At 41.6% G+C, this 18,893-nt stretch overlaps 1 protein-coding gene across 1 annotated transcript in view; it reads left to right on the top strand.

Moving 5' to 3' along the window:
- TFAP2D (transcription factor AP-2 delta) overlaps positions 1-18,893 on the top strand; it is a 50,422-nt gene that overhangs the window by 24,608 nt on the left and 6,921 nt on the right. The window contains exons 6-7 of the mRNA XM_050894858.1: positions 3,720-3,861; positions 10,809-10,922. Of these exons, the coding sequence (XP_050750815.1) occupies positions 3,720-3,861; positions 10,809-10,922 (256 nt within the window). The remainder of the gene's footprint in view (positions 1-3,719; positions 3,862-10,808; positions 10,923-18,893) is intronic.

Here is an 18,893-nt window from a genome sequence, read left to right on the forward strand (position 1 = left end):
GATCGAAACAAGGCAACTGGCTATAAAAGCGAGGGATTTTAGGGGCTTCTACCTTTAATATGACTCCTCCCTGATGTAAATAATAACTAGGCAGAAGAAGGCAAATCTAAGGTAAAAGAAAAGAGGTCCATTCATCCACATTTCCAACATTTCCAACATTTCCAACACTTCCACATTCTCCTCCAGAATAAATGTTTGTCCAAATTATAATGTAGAAAAAGAAAGAACATCTTTTATGACATTTTGTACAAATTACTTTCCCCCACCAAGCAGACTTATTTCCTACTGTGCAGTAATACAAGGGACCTCTATTTAATGAGACTGAGAAAAAAGAATACGTATAGAAGTATATCACAATCCACTTCTAAATACCAAATCATCGTTTGGTCCAGGTTCAAACAGACGTCTTTGTTCAACATTGAGATATGAGAAATCATGTTCTGCAGAGTGTTTTCATGTCCATATTTGTATTTTTATTTAGAATTTGATGTTGTAATTTAGAATGCCTACTCCTTATATCATACGGAAGTGTGTGCTTATATGAATAAATACACATAGTTCTAATGTGCATTCATAGTATACATCAGCTTTCCATTTCCAGTAAAAATATATTTTAAAAATATATTTAAAACATTTTTAAATTTATTATTTCACAAAACACAATAGGTAATTCGTATCTATATTTTTACATATCTATATCCACAAGCAGATAAGTCATTCTGTTTCTTTTTGCTCATGATTTTATCTCTTCACATACCATTAGCATTTAATCACGATCACAATCCCAGCTCCAGGTAAAATGGACAAGTTTTATACTTTTGTATAATTTTCTCAGATCATCAAAACAGTTCAGTATAATTTTCTCAGCTCTAGTAAATAATATACACCATCTTTGTAAAGACTAATTTGAGTGACAATTCATATTTTCATTCCCTTTTTTTTGACATTAAGTGAAAACATACAAATTTCGGTCAGTTTGTTGTTGACCACGTTAAATAAATGCCTACATTCCATCACATAAAGTTTTGCTCTCTTGAAGAAACCAAGACTTTACCAACGGCTAAATGTTTAAATTCTTTGCTGACTACATTCCTTGCATTGTTACTTGGGTCTGACTAGGACCAGGATAGAGCTGTCTGGAGAATGGTAATTCCACCTGATGACAGCTTCAATGGGTTTGACTTTTATCTTCTTTCCACGCTGGCATGAAAACCAACCTAACAAGTGTTTTGATGGAGTTTGGTTGAAAAACAAAACCTGGTACTCTTCTGCAATTGACTTACTCTTTAAGTCTTCGTTTAAGGAAGAGTAAAAGTGTAGCTGAAATAGAAATTTTGAAGCAGCTCTACAGAAATTCAGCAGCTATGGTTTAAATTTGTACCCTTTCTCATCCATGAGAAAGTCTGGGATAGACATTTTAAATACAAAACTGGCAGTCAGCTATATGCCTGTTCGTTCTGACTCACTGCTAACATACCACTAAAATCCGTTTTAATTTCACTGAAAATTATTTTACTTTTCCAGAAGCTGTAAACTAAGTGGAAACCATTTCTCCTTTCAACTCAGAGACAGTGGTTGTTTGTTAACTTCTTATTCTTTTTAGGCATACTGGAAATAATGTTTAAAAAATCCCAATAATGCAGATGATTTTGAGTATAATCTTCAATTTTTGCATATAAAATTGTTTACAGCTGTGAAGATTGTTGTTGACTGGTGTCAGCAAACAAATTTCTTGGGAGTAGTGCATGTATTTTACTAGTACCTGAATCCAATTAGGTCAGATAAACACATAACAAAGTATTTGCTTGTGAAAACAAAAGGTATTTTTCTAGTATAATTCATCTACATTTCTATCCAATGATAGAAGGGGATACCATAAACTCTGAAAAGGTGGAGAACAGAGTCTGGAACAGAGGTCAGTGCCTGTGGGTCCTTACGCCTCATGCTGCCCCTGGCACAGGACCACTGCTCCCATGGAAGTTTTCATCTTCCTTGGCTTGGCCAGGTCTGTGCAGAGCAGACTCTGTCTTGCTGGGGATGGGATTCATCTCATCATCTCTATCATAGTTGTATCTGTCCTCTCATGTCTCACTGTAGTCAATAGGGAGAAAGTAGCACTTCTGGGTAATTAATAATCAAATTAAATTAAATTAATCATTAAACATTTGATTAGGTTGCTCAGAAAAGCTGTGGAATCTCCATGGTTGGAAATATTCAAGACTAGGCTTGAAAAGTCCATGAATAACCTAATCTAAGGCCATGCTTTCTACAGAAGGTGATCTCCTGACTTCCCTTCTGACCCGGACTCTTCTATAATTCCTCTGATCCACTTTTGCCTTCTACTTTAGTATGGGATGATACATGCTTCAAGTACTAGCTTGTCTCTGTTGACTTGAAAGTATTAGGTCAGATGTCAATACCGACATTTAATCAGAGGAATTCCACTGTGCATGTTCTCAAAGGGAAAAGTTACATGTCCTGCATCCTTCCTAACTGTTCACCTGGAGTATCAGCCTGGTCTCCAAAGAGCCAGGGTCCGATGCCACCTCTCATGACGGCAATCAAATACACAACTCTGAAAAAAAGAAAGATAAAATAAAAAAAACCACAACATCCTAACCCCAAAACTATTCTGGAGCACATCTCTCAGTCACTCATGCAGATGTGCTTCAACATACACTGCTGGTAGGTGACCTATTTCTACCTTCTACAACGAGATGAGAGCAAGTGTCAACTGGAAGTGCCTATTTCCCACCAGGGAAAGACTAACTTAGGCACAGATGTTCACACTCCAGGCATCTGTGTTTGATCAGATAAATCCCACACCAAGGTTGTCAGAGTCACAGCACGCAGGCCAGAGTGGTCAGTAAACCCTAAAATAAATTCCTGTGTTCTCTAAGCTAGTGGAGAGGGACAGGTTCTTCCAGAGGTATTTGGCACCCAGCATGGAGTTGGGTTATGGTGTCCAGTCTCTGTAGTGAGGTAGAGAGGTGCTCAGTGCCTGCCTCTGTCACAGACTTCTCATAAAGCCTAGTCAAGCCATGTATTCCCTTTGCCTTGATTTCCCCACCTATAAAACAGCAACTGTGGTCTTCTTTGTCATCCCTTTTTATTTAGTCTGGTCATTTTTTATTGCAGTCTTCTTGGCAACAGGATTGTTTCATGTGCTCTACTTTGGGGTCTGCTCATCTTTAGTGTGGGGCACTTGTATTGTGCCTGCTGGCTTAACCCCTAAGCAAATATGCTGAAAGGTATGTTATCCCCACGGCTCTCTCCTGGGGTAGAAGGCTATTCTTCTTTTAGAGACAGAGAAGAGAAGCACCAAAGGCTGAATCTCAGCTCTTCAGAGTGATTTATTCCTACCTTCCACTAATTTCCATGCCTTAAATATCAATGATGAACTGGGCTTACAAAACTTGAGCAGCTGCCCAGTACTCACTAGTGGCAGGGAAGGGAGCTAAACCCAAGTGTCTTGACTAGTATTTTCTCATGAGAAGAGAATATCTCCTATCTTCTGGCTGGCACCATCTGATGACTAAGCACGAGCAGGCCAAATGGGCTGAAATCTGTAACTGAGATTGGGAATGAATGTCTACAGAAGTGATTTATTATTGTATTTTTTTTTTAAGAGTGGAAGAAATTCTGTAATCATAATAATAATAATAATAATAAAAAACAATAACCCTAAAAACTAACGGACCCATTTTGTTTACCCACAGGGGAAGCATTACATTTGGCCAGAGATTTCGGCTACACCTGTGAAACAGAATTCCCTGCCAAGGCGGTAGGAGAGCACATTGCCAGACAGCACATGGAACAGAAAGAACAGACAGCGAGGAAAAAGATGATCCTAGCTACAAAGTAAGAAGGGAGGGGAAACTAAAAAAGAAATCTGTCTGTCACTTCTCCATTTTGGATCTGGGGGCTGGGGGAGGGAGGAGTGGGAGTATGGAGCTGGGATTGCAGTGACTGCTATCACAACAATACTGACAGCAAGTGAGAGCAATCCTCTTTAGAGATGCTGTAAGAGGAACCTTATTTACTGCAATGAGGTTTTAGTGGCTATGCTCTCATTGCCGGCGGTTAAGGGGGCACATACATTTTCTCAGATGCTTTGGTTTAGATGAGAGGAGGGGACATTATTACATGGAAAAATCTATAGGATAGAGTCTGGCTTTGTCTCCTGTTTGCGCGTGAGCAGGAGATCTAAGCTTCTACTGAAGTACTAGTTACTGTGGGATAAATGTCGTTAATCTGCTGAGGGAGAGTTGGTTTGCAGAGGGACAGATCCTCTCTGAATGGAAATTGCAAGAGTTCCCCTGAAGTCAAAGGCACTGGAACAATGTACACCAGCAGGGGAGCTTTGCTAAAGCCATTGAAGACACACAGAGACACCTAACTTTTGCTCTAAACAAGCTACTCACCTCCCTGGAGCAGTAACATCATGTTAGGATAACATTTCGTCTAGGTTAATTAGCCTTGATGAGGGAGCAATTAGCCTTCATGAGCCATGGGAAACAGGAATAAATAGTCTGCATGGAACAATGTAGACCTACACTAGGTGTGTGGCGTGCCTGCATGGGGTACCCTTGAACATATTCATACTCTTCCTGCACTTACTGCAGTGTTACACAGTGAGGCTGCAGGAGAGCTGAGGCCAGAAACCTGAGCTCTCAAACCACCATCCCAGTGCTGGAAATGTTTGGGAATCATCCAGGCAGGGATATAGTCAACAGAGAGTTGTAGGGGAGAAGACTGACAGTCAACAGGATTGTCCTTTGTATCCCAATGTCCTTCTGCTTGTCTGTTTGTGGGGAACAGGATTCCTGGCCTTGGTGTCCCTCTTGCATCCAGAGTTCTTTGCCCTGAAGGTGACCCAGAGTCGACATATTGAAACATCTCAGGCTTGTGAATCCCATCAATATCGCCTGTGATCCTCCCCTGGGGTGATAAGCAGAGCACCATGTGGCTCAGGGGCCATTTGCTGTTTGTGAAGCTGATGAGAGACCTCACGCATCACGATCCTAAGTCCCTTGTAGATTAAAAGGAATAATATAAGTGGAATATGATCTTATTCTTACCTATATCCACATTTGTTTTAAGGGCCCAAGGGGTTTCAGAGACATGAGAATAAACCAGCTGGCAAGAAGGAGCTCCTCTCTGCAAGTTGTGTCTCCCCACTGCTGTATAGCCCATTAACAATCTGGCCCCCCTGACTGTGTAAGCGCTGATTGTACTGCTGGGCAGCACAACCTCAACAAGAGCTAAGACTGCAAGTTGCCCCAGCTGGAGGATTTGCCCCATCTATAAAATGTTATTCAACCATAACGATACAAATCTTCCCCCTTCATTTCTGGCTCTAGTGAGAGATCATATTACCACGGGTTGTAATAACCAGTGGGTAACTGTTATGTCCTACCTCCACAGGCTGTCTCACTGAGGGACACATAAGAGTCTCACTACCCTTTCTCACCACTCCATACCTACTTTCTCACCCTCCTTTACTACTGAGATGGGGAGTCGTGGGCATGCATTACTCCTAACTCCCACGAACTTCGGGCTTGTAGGCTGTTATCCTGAACTTGTAAGGAACAAAATTACTTTTTTCCCCCTTCCATCAGTTAAAAGCACCAGCAAATTGACCAGAGAGGTCTGTTGATAATACAAAGATAGGCCATATCCTACTGCAGAGTGCTTGTAACGGGGACAGATGGGTCAATGTGCGTGCTACTACTGCCCTCTCCTGCCTGGAAGGAGAACAGTGATTCACAGACCAGTCCTGTCCAGGTACTACAGGAGATGCAGGTCCGTGACATCGTAATGTTAGCATGGTATTTCCCAGCCATGCTTCCATGTGTCTGATAGTAGGTACTCTAGTCATTCGTCAGGAGTTTCAATTATCCGCTAGGCATATATAAACTCTAGGTTTGTAATTTCAGTAATTTCACAACTGCCCTGCCTCATAGACTTGTGAGTTACGACACCAGAAAAAGTGGTGGACTGTTATGCTGCCACCAAAAACAACACTGAAATTCCAGGGCGGTAAAATCACTTATGGCAAGCTTTGCCTATGGAAAGAACTGGAGTGCCATTGCTTGTGTGTGATGCCACTGTCCACTCTGGGACAGAGCCAGAAGCCCATAGAAGTGTGCCTTTGGCAGAACTGGTGAGATCTTCCACATGTGGGGTCTTGAGGAAAAATAAGGGGAAAGAACAAAATTATTTCTGCAATTCCTGGTATAGAGGTGAAATTCCATTCTGGATTCAGACATCCAACTTCAGTGGCTTGATTCAGTTGCCCAAACAGAGGCACCTACTGCCATTTGAGATGAACTGGGTTATCCAGCTTGGTTACCAGCTGCTGCTCCAGAAGCACACAGGTCTCTTTTTGTCACTGTGTTGTACCTACCAGTTATTATGGATGTCTTGGGTACTACACATCTATGTGTGGGTAACTAAATAGAGCCCTTAATGTCTACAATGCAGAAGACTCTGGTGTCCAGTAGGAGCTCCCAGTGTTATCAAGAGCATCTATACCTTGTGATCAAACAATCCATCCACCCTCAATGGAAGTAGTTCAGCTGCCATGCACAGAACTGTGGCCCATGGGCTAGTGAAGGCTAAAGACTGCTACTTTAGATGCCAATAACCCTCTCTAACCCTCATGGAGGCCACTGAGCTTAAGGTAACACTCTCGTCACTACCCTGCTCAGCCCTAGCTGGTCTGAGGCTATGTTGATAGTAACACAGTGCATGAAATCAGGACCATTTTCTATCATGGAACAAATCATGCTCGTTGTGTTAAACTACTTCACCTTCCAAAACTACCTCTTGGAAATGGTGCCTCACATTTGCTAACTCAGGACCTGCCTAGGACAGTACTAGCTGTTGTAACAAGATGGTGCCATGGCCTGTTCTAACAATTTGATGGTCTAGACAAAGAAGAATCAGAGCCTTACCTGACAATTGTCATGGGAAGGCATGATTGGGCTGTGTAGCCAGTATACAGCACTGAACACAAGTGGCAAGGAGGGAAGCAAGCTTTGGTTAAGAGCTGAAAGGATAAGAAAGGGCTAAACAATGGGACAAGCTTGTCTCCTATAATTCTTTTTCTCTGCATTCACCTTCTTTGACTGAGTAGATGATTGTGTGGGCACTCCAGAGCAAGATGGTTCAAAAAAAACATTGAATTGTCATAGTTCTGGCCAAAGGGTGCTGATACTGGCCTGTTAACCCTAGACTCTTTAGAAAGGCTTCAGGACATGCCTATGCAATCAACACAGAAATGAAAAAAAAAAAAAAAAGCTGAGGCCTGGTTTTAGAGGGTCTTTAAGCATGGGTTAGTTCACCTTGCAGAGGTGTGGGAGATGCTGAATGGCTTTACAACAGGGGACAGAACCTCATCAGGTTGCAACTAGGACAGATGCAGAACTGCTGAAGGCCACGTCAATAATTCCACTTGATGGAGAGGCACGCTGTCCTACGGGAAACATCACAGAGTATGGCAGCACAAGGCTGCCCACATGAGACAGAGGGACAGATACACACACATTTACACGGACCAAAACAGCATAGTGTGAATAACAGTTTTATTGTGGGATTGCTTAAAGCCAGCACAGGATAATCTACATCTGGGCCATGACAATATGTGCTCAATTTGCTGGTTTTGTGAAAAGTGGCTCTGAGACTGGATGCACAGGACCTGCTGAACACCTTGCTGATATCTGGTCTTTGGATGCCTGGCAACTCTACCACACTTGGAATGTATCAGACTCACGGGCACACATTTGCCCCGCTCTTGTACTCATCACAAGGCATTTACTTTGGCCACAACTAGGGATAGGATCATGGACTAGATGTGCTCTTGTTCTGATCCAGTACAGAATTTTTTTATCTTTTCCCGATTGTATACTGGAACATCTGACTATCTATCACAAATCATTAGGTTCCTCCCTTGCAGGAGTGACCAGGACTTTTTTTATTAATCTGTGGCCCCTAAGACAACATAACCATTTTTCTTTGCTTTTTCAAAGTCACAGTCCAACTCAGCAAATAACTGTCAGCCCCTCTCCCTGTCACTACCCCAGGTGATGTTTTATTGGTAGTGGAGGCTCTGAGACACCACTTTGCCTAGAAATCCCCTTGAAAAAAGTAGGTTACTGCCTTTTACAGGTTTTCATGTATAATAAAAAAGTTTTTTCTTTTCTTTCAATCTGCCAACATTCAGTAAAGACTTTTGACATGTGAAGATAGAAGGGAACTTAATTGCACACTTGGTTCTGACATTTTCCTTTGTCAAAATATAAGAACTTTCAAGATGAACTTTCTCAACAGGTAGAAAGTAGAGGTTGGAGGAAGGAGAGAAGAGCGGCGCTGACAGGGCCGACTGGGGATAGTAGATTGTTCGGAAGCCAAAATGACTGACTATTTTCAGTTGTTGAAAGGAACTGTTTTTCCTCTAAGGACCTGATTCATTAAAACTGTATGCTGCATTTACATACATTTCTGCTGAATACCTCTCTTTGCCTGAAAGGCTAAGACTATGCTGTCTTTTCAAGCAGTCGGTGCCTAGGTCCATACAGATGACAAGTGTTTACAGAAATCAGGCTTGGATGAGGTCCAGCAGCACAGCAGGAAATAGTTTTCTGCATCTCCTCTCCTCTTACCCAAGAGAGAGCTGTGGTATCCAAAGTCTATGTCCACAATTTGCAGAATAGTGATGTAATGAAGGGTAAAAACAGGTTAGTATAGTTTCCTTCCTTGTAACTTGGCAATGAAGGACCTTCTAAAGACCGAGAAGCTGAGTTTACCCACTTATTTTCCATTATGCCCCTGTCCCAAAGGACAAGAGTTACAAGGTCATAATGAAGAACTCGAACTTTATCTAGGGCCAGATGTGCAAAGAGTCTTCTAACAGAAATCATGGACCACAGAGATGCTCTTTATTATTAGAAACTGGCCCCAGGCACAGTGATTGCATCTATGCTAACAAAGTAAACCATGCACACACTGAGTCATCAGATTGCAATTGTCCATATTATTAAAATGTTAGAATGGCTCCTTGAACTCTCCCAGATATCTTCTGGGCGTGTTCTGAGAGATAGCCCACACCAGGGTCCATTCTCAGGAAGCCACCCTGTTTAGGAGGCTAGAGGAGCATAACTATACGAACCTTATCAGATGGTGACAATTTGCATGAGGGTATGAGAATGACTCCTGGCACTGTATACTTTACTAGGTGGCACTGTTTACTAGGTTACATGTAGTCACTGTGACCAGTATTAGTTCAACCCAACTGAGTGTCAGGCTAGTATCAGGCAACCCAACTGAGTGTCCTGATCATCTGGAGGGCATCGTGCCCTCCTGACCCCACATTAAGTGCCTATATTTCCAATACAGTCAATGGAGAATGATATGCTCATTTGGAGAAGTCCTGAGAGAGAGAAGCAGACACTTCTTTTTTAATTAGCTGTATCATAAACCAATTGAAAGTAAGCGGGGTCTCTATTCATCCATGGTCCAGATAGTACTCTTCTGAGGACATGCACTAAATGGAGCTGATTTGGTTTCTTTTTTAAAAAGTACATTGGTAGAATATTCCTAGACTAATTTGCAAACTGGCCCAATACAACAATGTCACAAGAATGAAAAAGCCTTATTTTCAGGTCTCTCCTAGTGTTAGGTCCTATACAGAGGTATTCCAGGGGATGTTTTTAAACCTCAGGTGCCGAGAAATCCTGAGAAGCCTGAGGGAAGGCTGGAGAGGGAGAGGGAAGACAGCAAGACCATCCATCCTTTCCAAAGAAGTCAGGCTACTATGGTGGTGGGAGATCAGGCAAGACACAGCCTGAGTTCCCATTGCAAGGTGCTGAACTGAGGTCCCAGGTCCTACCTACTGAAAGCGTGTGTTGCCCAGGAAACCATCATCAAGAAAAAGGGGAGATGATGGGATTTGCCTCACTTGCCTGTCTGTTGTGTAGGCACTGACAGCTCAGTGAGTCACTGAGCTCCTCCTACCGTCACCAGAGAGAAAGAGGCACTGTTAGGATGCAAGTTCTCCGGACTGCTGTAGACATCTACTTTAGGCTGCCTGATACATGGTAGAAATGTAAAACAATTTAATGAATGTTTCAATAAGAAATTTAAATACTGTTGCCGGAATGAATTTTCACTCTGGGCAGACCTGTGGGAGAGGTCTCAGTTGAGGATCCGTCAGTTCTTCTGCCCCAGACTCTACAAGGAAGCAGAGTATGGACACAAAAGAAAACTAGGAGAGCAAAGGTAGCACTTTCCTTCACAACTCCTAGTGTTCCATTTGTCTTAAGAGTTGGAGGTCAAGAAGGCAAGGCCAAAATGGCCAGGACTTCTACTTGCAGATAAACCAGTGCACACAAGCAAATGTACAAGTAGTGGTGTATTTACACAAAGTCTTCAGGCATATTCTAATGCTAGTTCATCATTTTCTTTAATCATAAGCCTTGCTTCTAATGTAGATGAGCTAAGCCAGACTTAACACTGCCAAACTGGGTCCAATTCAGGAGAGAAATCACATTTTAAAATGTCAATGTTAATACGGTTCCAGAGGGGAGCTATTCCTGTTCAAGAGATTCTGTATGTTGCTGGCTCTCAGAATTTTGGGCAGGGAAGCAAGAGGGGGATTCGTTTGCCTTTAATCTCTTTAACGATGCCTCTGCCAAACATTTCTGCTATGAATGAGATCACTCAGGATAAGGTAACGGTGTTATGGGAATCAGCTTTATGGAAAGGATTACACCTGTCTTATTTAAGGATTTCCACTTTCCTTTTAGACAAATATGTAAAGAATTCCAAGACCTTCTAAGTCAAGACAGATCACCCCTCGGATCCTCCAGACCGACTCCAATATTAGACCTCGACATCCAGAGACATTTAACACATTTCAGGTATGATTTTGAAAGAGGAACAATTAACTAAAATCCATAATTTTGATAAAGACTACATATGATGTTAAAATGGTATTTGTTCCCTTACCTAGGAGACTATAACGTCCATAATCCCTCTGTTATCTGTCTGTAAAAAGCACGTTTGCCCAGCAATGTAGTTCAGGCTAGTTGCATTCACCCTGCTTCTAGGACCACAGTCTGAGTTTGAGTAAGTAATTTTCTACATCTGCTGGCCGAATCTCCCCATCTGGCCAGAAAGTTCTCTTGCTGTAGATGTGAGCCAAATCACAAGCCAACCAATGAAGTGGATAGTCCAGAAATGTAGAAACTCAAGTTCAGAGCCAAAATGACAATACAGATGAATCAAAGCAGCAATAAAAGGAGGAACAGTTAGGCTGCATCCTTACCAATTAACTAAATAGGTCCAGGGCCTCCTCTATGCTACTGAGACCATTTGACATCATCTCACCAAGACCATACTATTAACTCTTTGGCCTCCAAAGCAGACTGGCCTCAAAGTACACTACCTACTGGAATAGTCTCACTGCACTAATTCCTGAACAACACCCTGGAAAGGTCTGGGAGAATGCAAGCTGGCTCAGACTAAAAAAACAGAGACTGCTAATGTATTTAGACTCGGTTCCTGGGCCCATGCCCTCGCAATATTTAATTTAATGGTGTAGACAGCCTAAGAAGCTGTTACGAAGACAAAGACTCATGGTACATACATGCCAAGTACAAACTTCATCAGAATTTTATCCAAGTTATGGATAAAAGTGTATAGACAGTTTGAGATCAGAAAGATTTATCAGCCCAGGAGTTGCTGTGCAATTTCAAGTTTTTGCTTTAGGCTATGTGCTAGATACAGTCAAGACCGAGATGGGAACTTCCAGAGGGCCACTTTGAAACAGTGGGGTCATCTAAGATATTTGTCAAAGATAAGTGTGATGAAACATCCTAGAGGTGCTCCTGTCTTTGCTCAGACCACAGAGGGGAATACATGACTAGCTGAGGCTACAGATTTTTATTTTTTTCTAGCCATTAGCTGATACCTGAAAAAAAATCAACTTGTAAAGAACTGTTAGAGAGAGTTGTTTACAGGCCATAACACCAAGCAGGTTCGTTAGGCCTATAAAGCCTTAGAATGATGTTGCATATTCTTTAGCACAGCCAGCTGAGCCACTCTTCATTCATTGGCTGGACAGACAACTTTTGTGCCCCAACATCCCAATATCTTTTGCTTATTAAGATTCTGATAGAGCATGAGGCACCTGGCAACCAGGTGGTGTGATACCTGATGTTTAGTCCCTCAGACTTTGAATGGAATCCAAAATACTCACCATCCCGTTTCTTCCATCTATCTGTTGCAGGTGGGGAGAGGCAAGGATAATGCCTGGTCCACAAATCCACACATTCCTGTTTATTCTTACACATACCTGTGTGCATCCTATGTGTGTATGAACACACTTAGACAACCCCACTTCTATTCTCATGCAGTGAGGTGCACACACATACACGTACCACTTATGTCTATGTATACTTTCCCTTACATACACACACTCCAAAATACCTAACTACACCTGCACACCAAGGGAGACATACTTATTTATACAAGATACTCATAGAGAGATTTTAATGGGCTACCTAGGTTTGTGGAAAAACAGATAATTCCCCTTTACCTGCACACAAAGTAAACGTGATACAAGGTAGCTAATCCCCAAGGATTCCTGTGTTTATAGAAGAAATAGCAGTCAGGATAAAACGCTGAAGGTTTCAGCTACAAAACCTGTCAACTGGTACAGCTCCCATCCTTCTTTCTCTGCTGCACTTCAGTAGGTTGGAGTACAAAGCTTCTGTAGGCAGCTCCTGGATCATTCAGTACTTTCTTTCATGCCTGCTGTAGGCGATAAGTGTTGGACTGAAGATGGGCACCTAGAAGAGCACAGGTCTTGATCCTACACAGATTCTTCCCTGGGCTTAAACCAGACAGCCTTCTCCGATTATGCTTGGGGAATGATGAGTACTGCCAGACCCAGAGGCTGAGCTGAGACCATATTTCTTTTCCATCTGTTGTAGAGAAGTTGAGGTCAGATCCAGCTTCTGATCCAGACTTCTAACTCTACTTATCTACATGTAGGTGCCTCCATTTCAGCCAGGTGTATATCTTCTGCTGTAGTCTCTAGGGATCTCGTTTGTATAGCCTGTGAAATCTGCATTACAATTAAGCAGGCCTAACATAGACTTCTAGATTAGTGTGACTTGAATTTCTCTCTAAACTCCATTGACTGAACAGTCTGGTCTAGATCTCCAGCTGAATGGGAGCTTAGCCAACCAGTACACACTAGACATGTATATTGTAAATAGCTAAATCTAGGGTAGGCAAAAAAATCGTAATTCCCATCCCCTAAATCTGGCAGCCTTCACAGCTAGATCATCTGAACCCCTCCTACCACTACTTGCCTTCTTGAGATTAAATATCACAGAAGGCACTTAAGTCTGTCTCAGATGCCAGAGAAGATGTGAGAATGCAATTCACCATGTTTTCCAGGAGCATCAACTATTTTCTGAGGCAAGTTTTCAACACAGACTGCTTCTGACCTGTCACTTGGTTTCTTTGTCTTTCCCTGAGGGATAAGCCTCAGACTGAACCAACCTTTGTCACAGGGAATTTACACCTGATCAGTTGACGATGAGCAAAGAGCAAGAAATTCTTGGTACCCCAACACACAGAGAAAGTCCTTGTAACCCAGGAACAACATGCTCACTGCTCTGTGAGGCACAGCACAGCCTGCTACTGGTCACAAGCATAAATAACTGCTTGTCCTTATACATCAGTCGGGAATCATTTCATAAAAAGATGTTGAAAGCATCTGCCTAACAAAGCACATGCCTAACACTAAGAATTCATATACTCAAAGTACATTGGCCTTCACTTCCTTGATCATAGGTCCCACCTAAGATCAGATTTCTAAAAGAGCAGGTTGTCCTTATTTATTACAATGAAATGAGCACCATTATCATGTATCTGTATCTATAGATAAAGAGCTTTGCAACAGTATGCCAGAGAAGGATTTGACCTTCATACCATAGTCATTGTCAAATACTCTGATGACATCTACGATAGTCAGAGTCTAAAATTGGACTGTCTTTGTAAGTCGCTGGTCTTGATTATACATATGAAATTAATGTTATTTATGACCAAAATGCCCAAAAGCTGTTGGTGCTCTACAAATAGGTCTTGCAGAGGAGACATAAATCTGAAGCAGTGGCTCCATACAGTCATCACAAATTTTATAACATGCTTTTTCAATAGTGAAATTTTCATCTTCATTTCTACTTGTATTCCAGAACTGTGGGCTTTCTCACAATAAATTCTTTGTCTCTATGCTGTATAAATCTCTAGATTGGGATGGAGCCAAAATATTACGTTTGGCAAGGACAAGCCATAGTCTTTCACTGGAATCTCTAACAAGGTTTTGTGAATGTTTTTAGCATAAATATAGCATGTTTTTCAACCATTATCCAATATGAGCTCATTTTTGATCATGGGAAATCTCATATAGTTTCATACAGATTTAATATAACAAGAAGAGGTTCAGAAATTCTGCCTTCTAAACCATAATCAAGGCAGCAAAGAAACCACAAGATGAAAAGTTGGTATTTTATACATATGTGTATATGCTTATGCCATATGATGTCAGAAAGTCAAAGAGATTTTTTATGACCAGAAAAATTCAGAGGAATCACACAAATCGCTACTATTAGAATAAATTCTAAGATAATGAAAGACTTTTTGAAGCGCTATAATATCTGATACCTGCAGCAGAATCCAGCCTCTACTACCTTGGGGTAAAAGGGAGTTTTCTTAAGGAATAAATTACCCTACAGCTGGTAAGCGTAGAGTTATGTGCTCCACTTGCTTGTGATGTTACTTGTTCAACGTTAATAATTAAGACCAGGGTTCACAGACTGGCACAGGTCAGATTGAAGCAGTGTTTCCTGTTTCCTCTGTTTTAAATCTTCAAGCTCACACTTCTTTCTGAAGTTTTTCCACTGAGTCCCAATTCATCAAGATCTGTAAACATGTGTCCAACCTGAAGTACAGGACAGTCCCCATGACGGGATCAGAATTGCTGGGTTTGCTCAAACTCCCAACTCAAAGTTCATACAAAGCATAAAACAAGAAATCTTCAAAGGAGCTGCAGTGAGCCTGAAAACTGCTGAGTTTTGCACAACTTTACTAGTTACGCAAAAACCAGAGGCCCTTCTACACCTCTGGTACGATCACGTTTGTGCAGCTGCTCTCTGAGATGCCCATCTGACTTGAATACAGAAAACTCAATGCTGCCTGAAGAATGATTTCCCAATGTTGTGTGACCATGAACAGACAATTCTGTAGACCCTTACATTCATAGCAGCAACTACTGTGCACTACCTGAGCCAGGGTAGTATTATGTATCCTTTATTCAAGATTTCTCCCTTTCCAATACCTTTTGGAGTATCTTACTGCAGAGAAGTTATACTGATATTAGTAAATAAAAGCAGTGCCAGCATGTATTGGCTGCCTGTGCTGCTTTTTTGCAGAAGGCCTGGGGTTTTGTTGCCTGGTCTAACCAGCACTGTCCCAAACTATTCCTGGGCACAGTGGCACATATATATTACTAATATATACATAGCTTGAGAATTTAGGGAAGCACCAGCCCTTATTACAGCCCAGTTAGGTGCCTTACCTGTGCTATAAATGATGTACTGAGATTTAGAGAAGTCCAACCTTATCAGGTCTGGTTAGGAAGGAAGGAAGGAAGGAAGGAAGGAAGGAAGGAAGGAAGGAAGGAAGGAAAAAAATAGAGGAAGAAAATATTTAGATAAACCTTAGTTTCTTTTAAAATGCCTTCTATTACTTATAATTCAGAGGTTCTTCTCCCAAAAACCCCACAGAATCATGCAAGAATTTTGTGTACATGCTTATGTGTCTCTGTATGCAAGAGGGAAAAGCTGGGGTTTTAAATTCTCCTGAAACTTAAACCATTTTCAAATCCCACTGATGTCAGTAAAGCTGATATTACATCTTTCTTTATTTTGTCAGGACAGAAAGGTTATACAAATCTCTCTTTAGCATTGTAATTTGGTTGGTTTGGGATTCAGAACAGGTAAAAGAGCCTAATTTCATGCTCAGTGAAACTGAGAGACAGCTCTCAATTATCCAAGGTGATGGGAGGAAAAAAGGGGGTTGGAACGGTTAGAGAAAACAAAAAGATGGATGTAAACAAAATAAATATATAAGGCTTTGAAAATAATTCACTTTAGAAAATCCTGAAAGTGGTGAACCAGGGCAATCGTGACCTACAATAGATGAAGACAAGCCTGCTTGGAGACACAAGAGCTCTGAGACGCACATTCAGAGACTATATGGTGCAGGTAGTTCTGATGGGAGATGGTGAAGCCTTGGATAACCTCCAACACCCATAATCCTGCCACTAACTCGGCAGAGCTGAATGGCGACATTGCAGGCCAACAGGTTCTTCTGCTGGGTCTGGAACAAAGTTAACCAGCACAATCATCAAGCCCCATCATTTTCCTGTTCATGGCGTGCAGGTAGATCTGAAGCATGTCAGTACGGGAAATGGTTGGGATTAACTTGCATATCACTCATCTCTCTAGTATTTTTGCACTTCCCAGACATTTAGTGTGCCCAACCCTCTCCAGAGCAGAGAACCAGACCAAATGAACCAAACATTTTCAGTTGTATAGATCCCTGCTGTGAAGAAGGGAAATATTTCTGTCACATTTCAGAGAAGGAATGGAGATATGTAGAAATTAAGACCCCCCAAAAACATACTAATCTAATAAACTGTGTGGGTATGGTCCTGGACACTGGAACAAAATTGTCTGTAATGTTTGATTGCTACTGTGGTTCCTTGTATGTGTTTGGCCTAGACCAACTCTTTCTGTCCCAAACAATTCCCGGGCACAAGTCAGCCTTATCTCAGTCAAGAGGATGTTCTCAGTTGGAAGCTTAGATTTGGCCACTCCTTTGCAGGTTAAAATGGTTGAATAATGGAGCTGAGGCCAGGTTATGCCAGATCACTCATGATCAGAGGAGGAGCCTGGGCACTCTTCACTTCACTAATGCAGGTATAGATGACTAAAGGCATCCCCTAGCTTCAGTTTAAGAACCTTGAGGTGATTCACCTGTCTGGTGAATCTAGGGATCTAGGGTCAATTTGAGTGTAAAAGGACATCCTGTCTCACATTCATCTGCCACTCCCTCAGTTCAAGGGTCTTTTGTGAGTCCTGCATCACATCTACCAGCCTTACAGATACTCTAAATGCCCCATGGCATCTCTGGTAGCATGGATGAACCTGCGAGTTCACTTTCCATCCCTCCTCTTGAAGCTGTTCCCTTTTGCAGAGGAAAATTTAAGGCTGGACTGAGAATGAGGGCCCATGAGTATCGTTGTCTAATGTAGTGACTTCTCCATTAAACCAAAGCTAGAGTTCTGGATCTAGGATCCTGCTTTATTAATTTCACGCTTAAGTCTGTTGATAAAGTATCAAACCAACCTTCAGCCTAAGGATCAGAACTGAGGATATCCCTCCAACTGGACCAAATGTCCAAAACACTAAATTAATATTTTTCGTGATTTTAGACCCTACCTCTCTCCTGTTGAGTGGAGAGAGCATGTATCTACTTCTCTCTTCCATTTCACTGTTATATCTGAGCTTCCCACAGATTCAGCCAGGAACCTGAAAGTCACACTGACATGCGTCTTCTTGTCTTTGCCTTCATAACCTGCCCTTGCATCACAACAGCTTTGATTTTTTTTTTCTTATTTTTGGCAGAAGTCTTTTTTAGCTCCCTAAAATATAATGAAAATTAGATTTACCAGAAAACCCACCAAAAGTAACCTACATTCTGTGCTGTGAAGCCAAAAAACATGAGACAAAAAAACTTACAAAGAGAGGACTTCCTGAGATTATACTCAAGAGATCTGTGTTTGTTTCTTGGCTTACACATACAGACTTCCTGACCTCATTAGTCAGCCTCTTAGTCTCACTTTCTTTGCTTGTAAAATTTGGTATAGACATATCTTCTACGTCTGCTTTTGGGACGCTTGTGTCTGTAAGAATCCATAGTGTTTGGAAAGTTCGGATAGCCTACTAATGTCATCCATCATATAGAGAAAGATGAATACCCACCGACGACAGAAGTTGGATTTGATCCTTTAAATTCAAGGTTACATTTAATCAAGATGCAAAATCACATCCAGATCATCTATTTTATATATAAAAGATAAAGACAGCAAAACAGCAAAGGGAAAACTATTTTCTTGGAAGTGACACCTCTTTCAGTGCAGAAACCTTATAAAAACAGACAAAAAATAATAAGCTCAGAATATTAAAGCTAGATAATGAAAGCAATCAGCATCCTCACAGATTATTCTATGTTTTGCTATGTTTCATATCCACCTGATATGAAACACCCTTCCTATGAAACTGTTTGAGACAAGAGTTTTGTCATTTAGCTAGTCTCTGAGCCTGGAGCTGTCAGCCTCCTGCAAGCGCCTGGCATCACACAGACAAGGTGACATGAAAAGCGACAGGCAAGAAACCAGGGGCTCAGATTTTGGGAGCAGTGAGAAAGTAACATCCTTCTTTCTGAAGGGTAAAAGGGAGCAATGAAATGGGGTTTGAAGCTCAACATGTTTTTTAAATTGTAACAAAGAGCCAAGCCCAAAGCCTTACTGGGGGGTTGCCTTTACAGATGTGCTTACCCCCCTTATATATTGTTCTCTCTTTTTTACGCTCCTTTGCTTATCAGGAGGTAGAGCAGCTGCTGTCCTAATTCCAGTCGTCTTGATTAGCAGCAGCAGCATTCTGTTTGGATGCATGGACTGGAAGAAGCCTGGTGCACAATGAAGTTTGTGGTGAAACACCTCTGGTGCCCTCTAGAGTTCCCTGATTTCCATG

The sequence above is a fragment of the Gymnogyps californianus genome, chromosome 3 (genome assembly GCF_018139145.2).
Source record: "Gymnogyps californianus isolate 813 chromosome 3, ASM1813914v2, whole genome shotgun sequence".
Taxonomy (NCBI): Eukaryota; Metazoa; Chordata; class Aves; order Accipitriformes; family Cathartidae; genus Gymnogyps; species Gymnogyps californianus.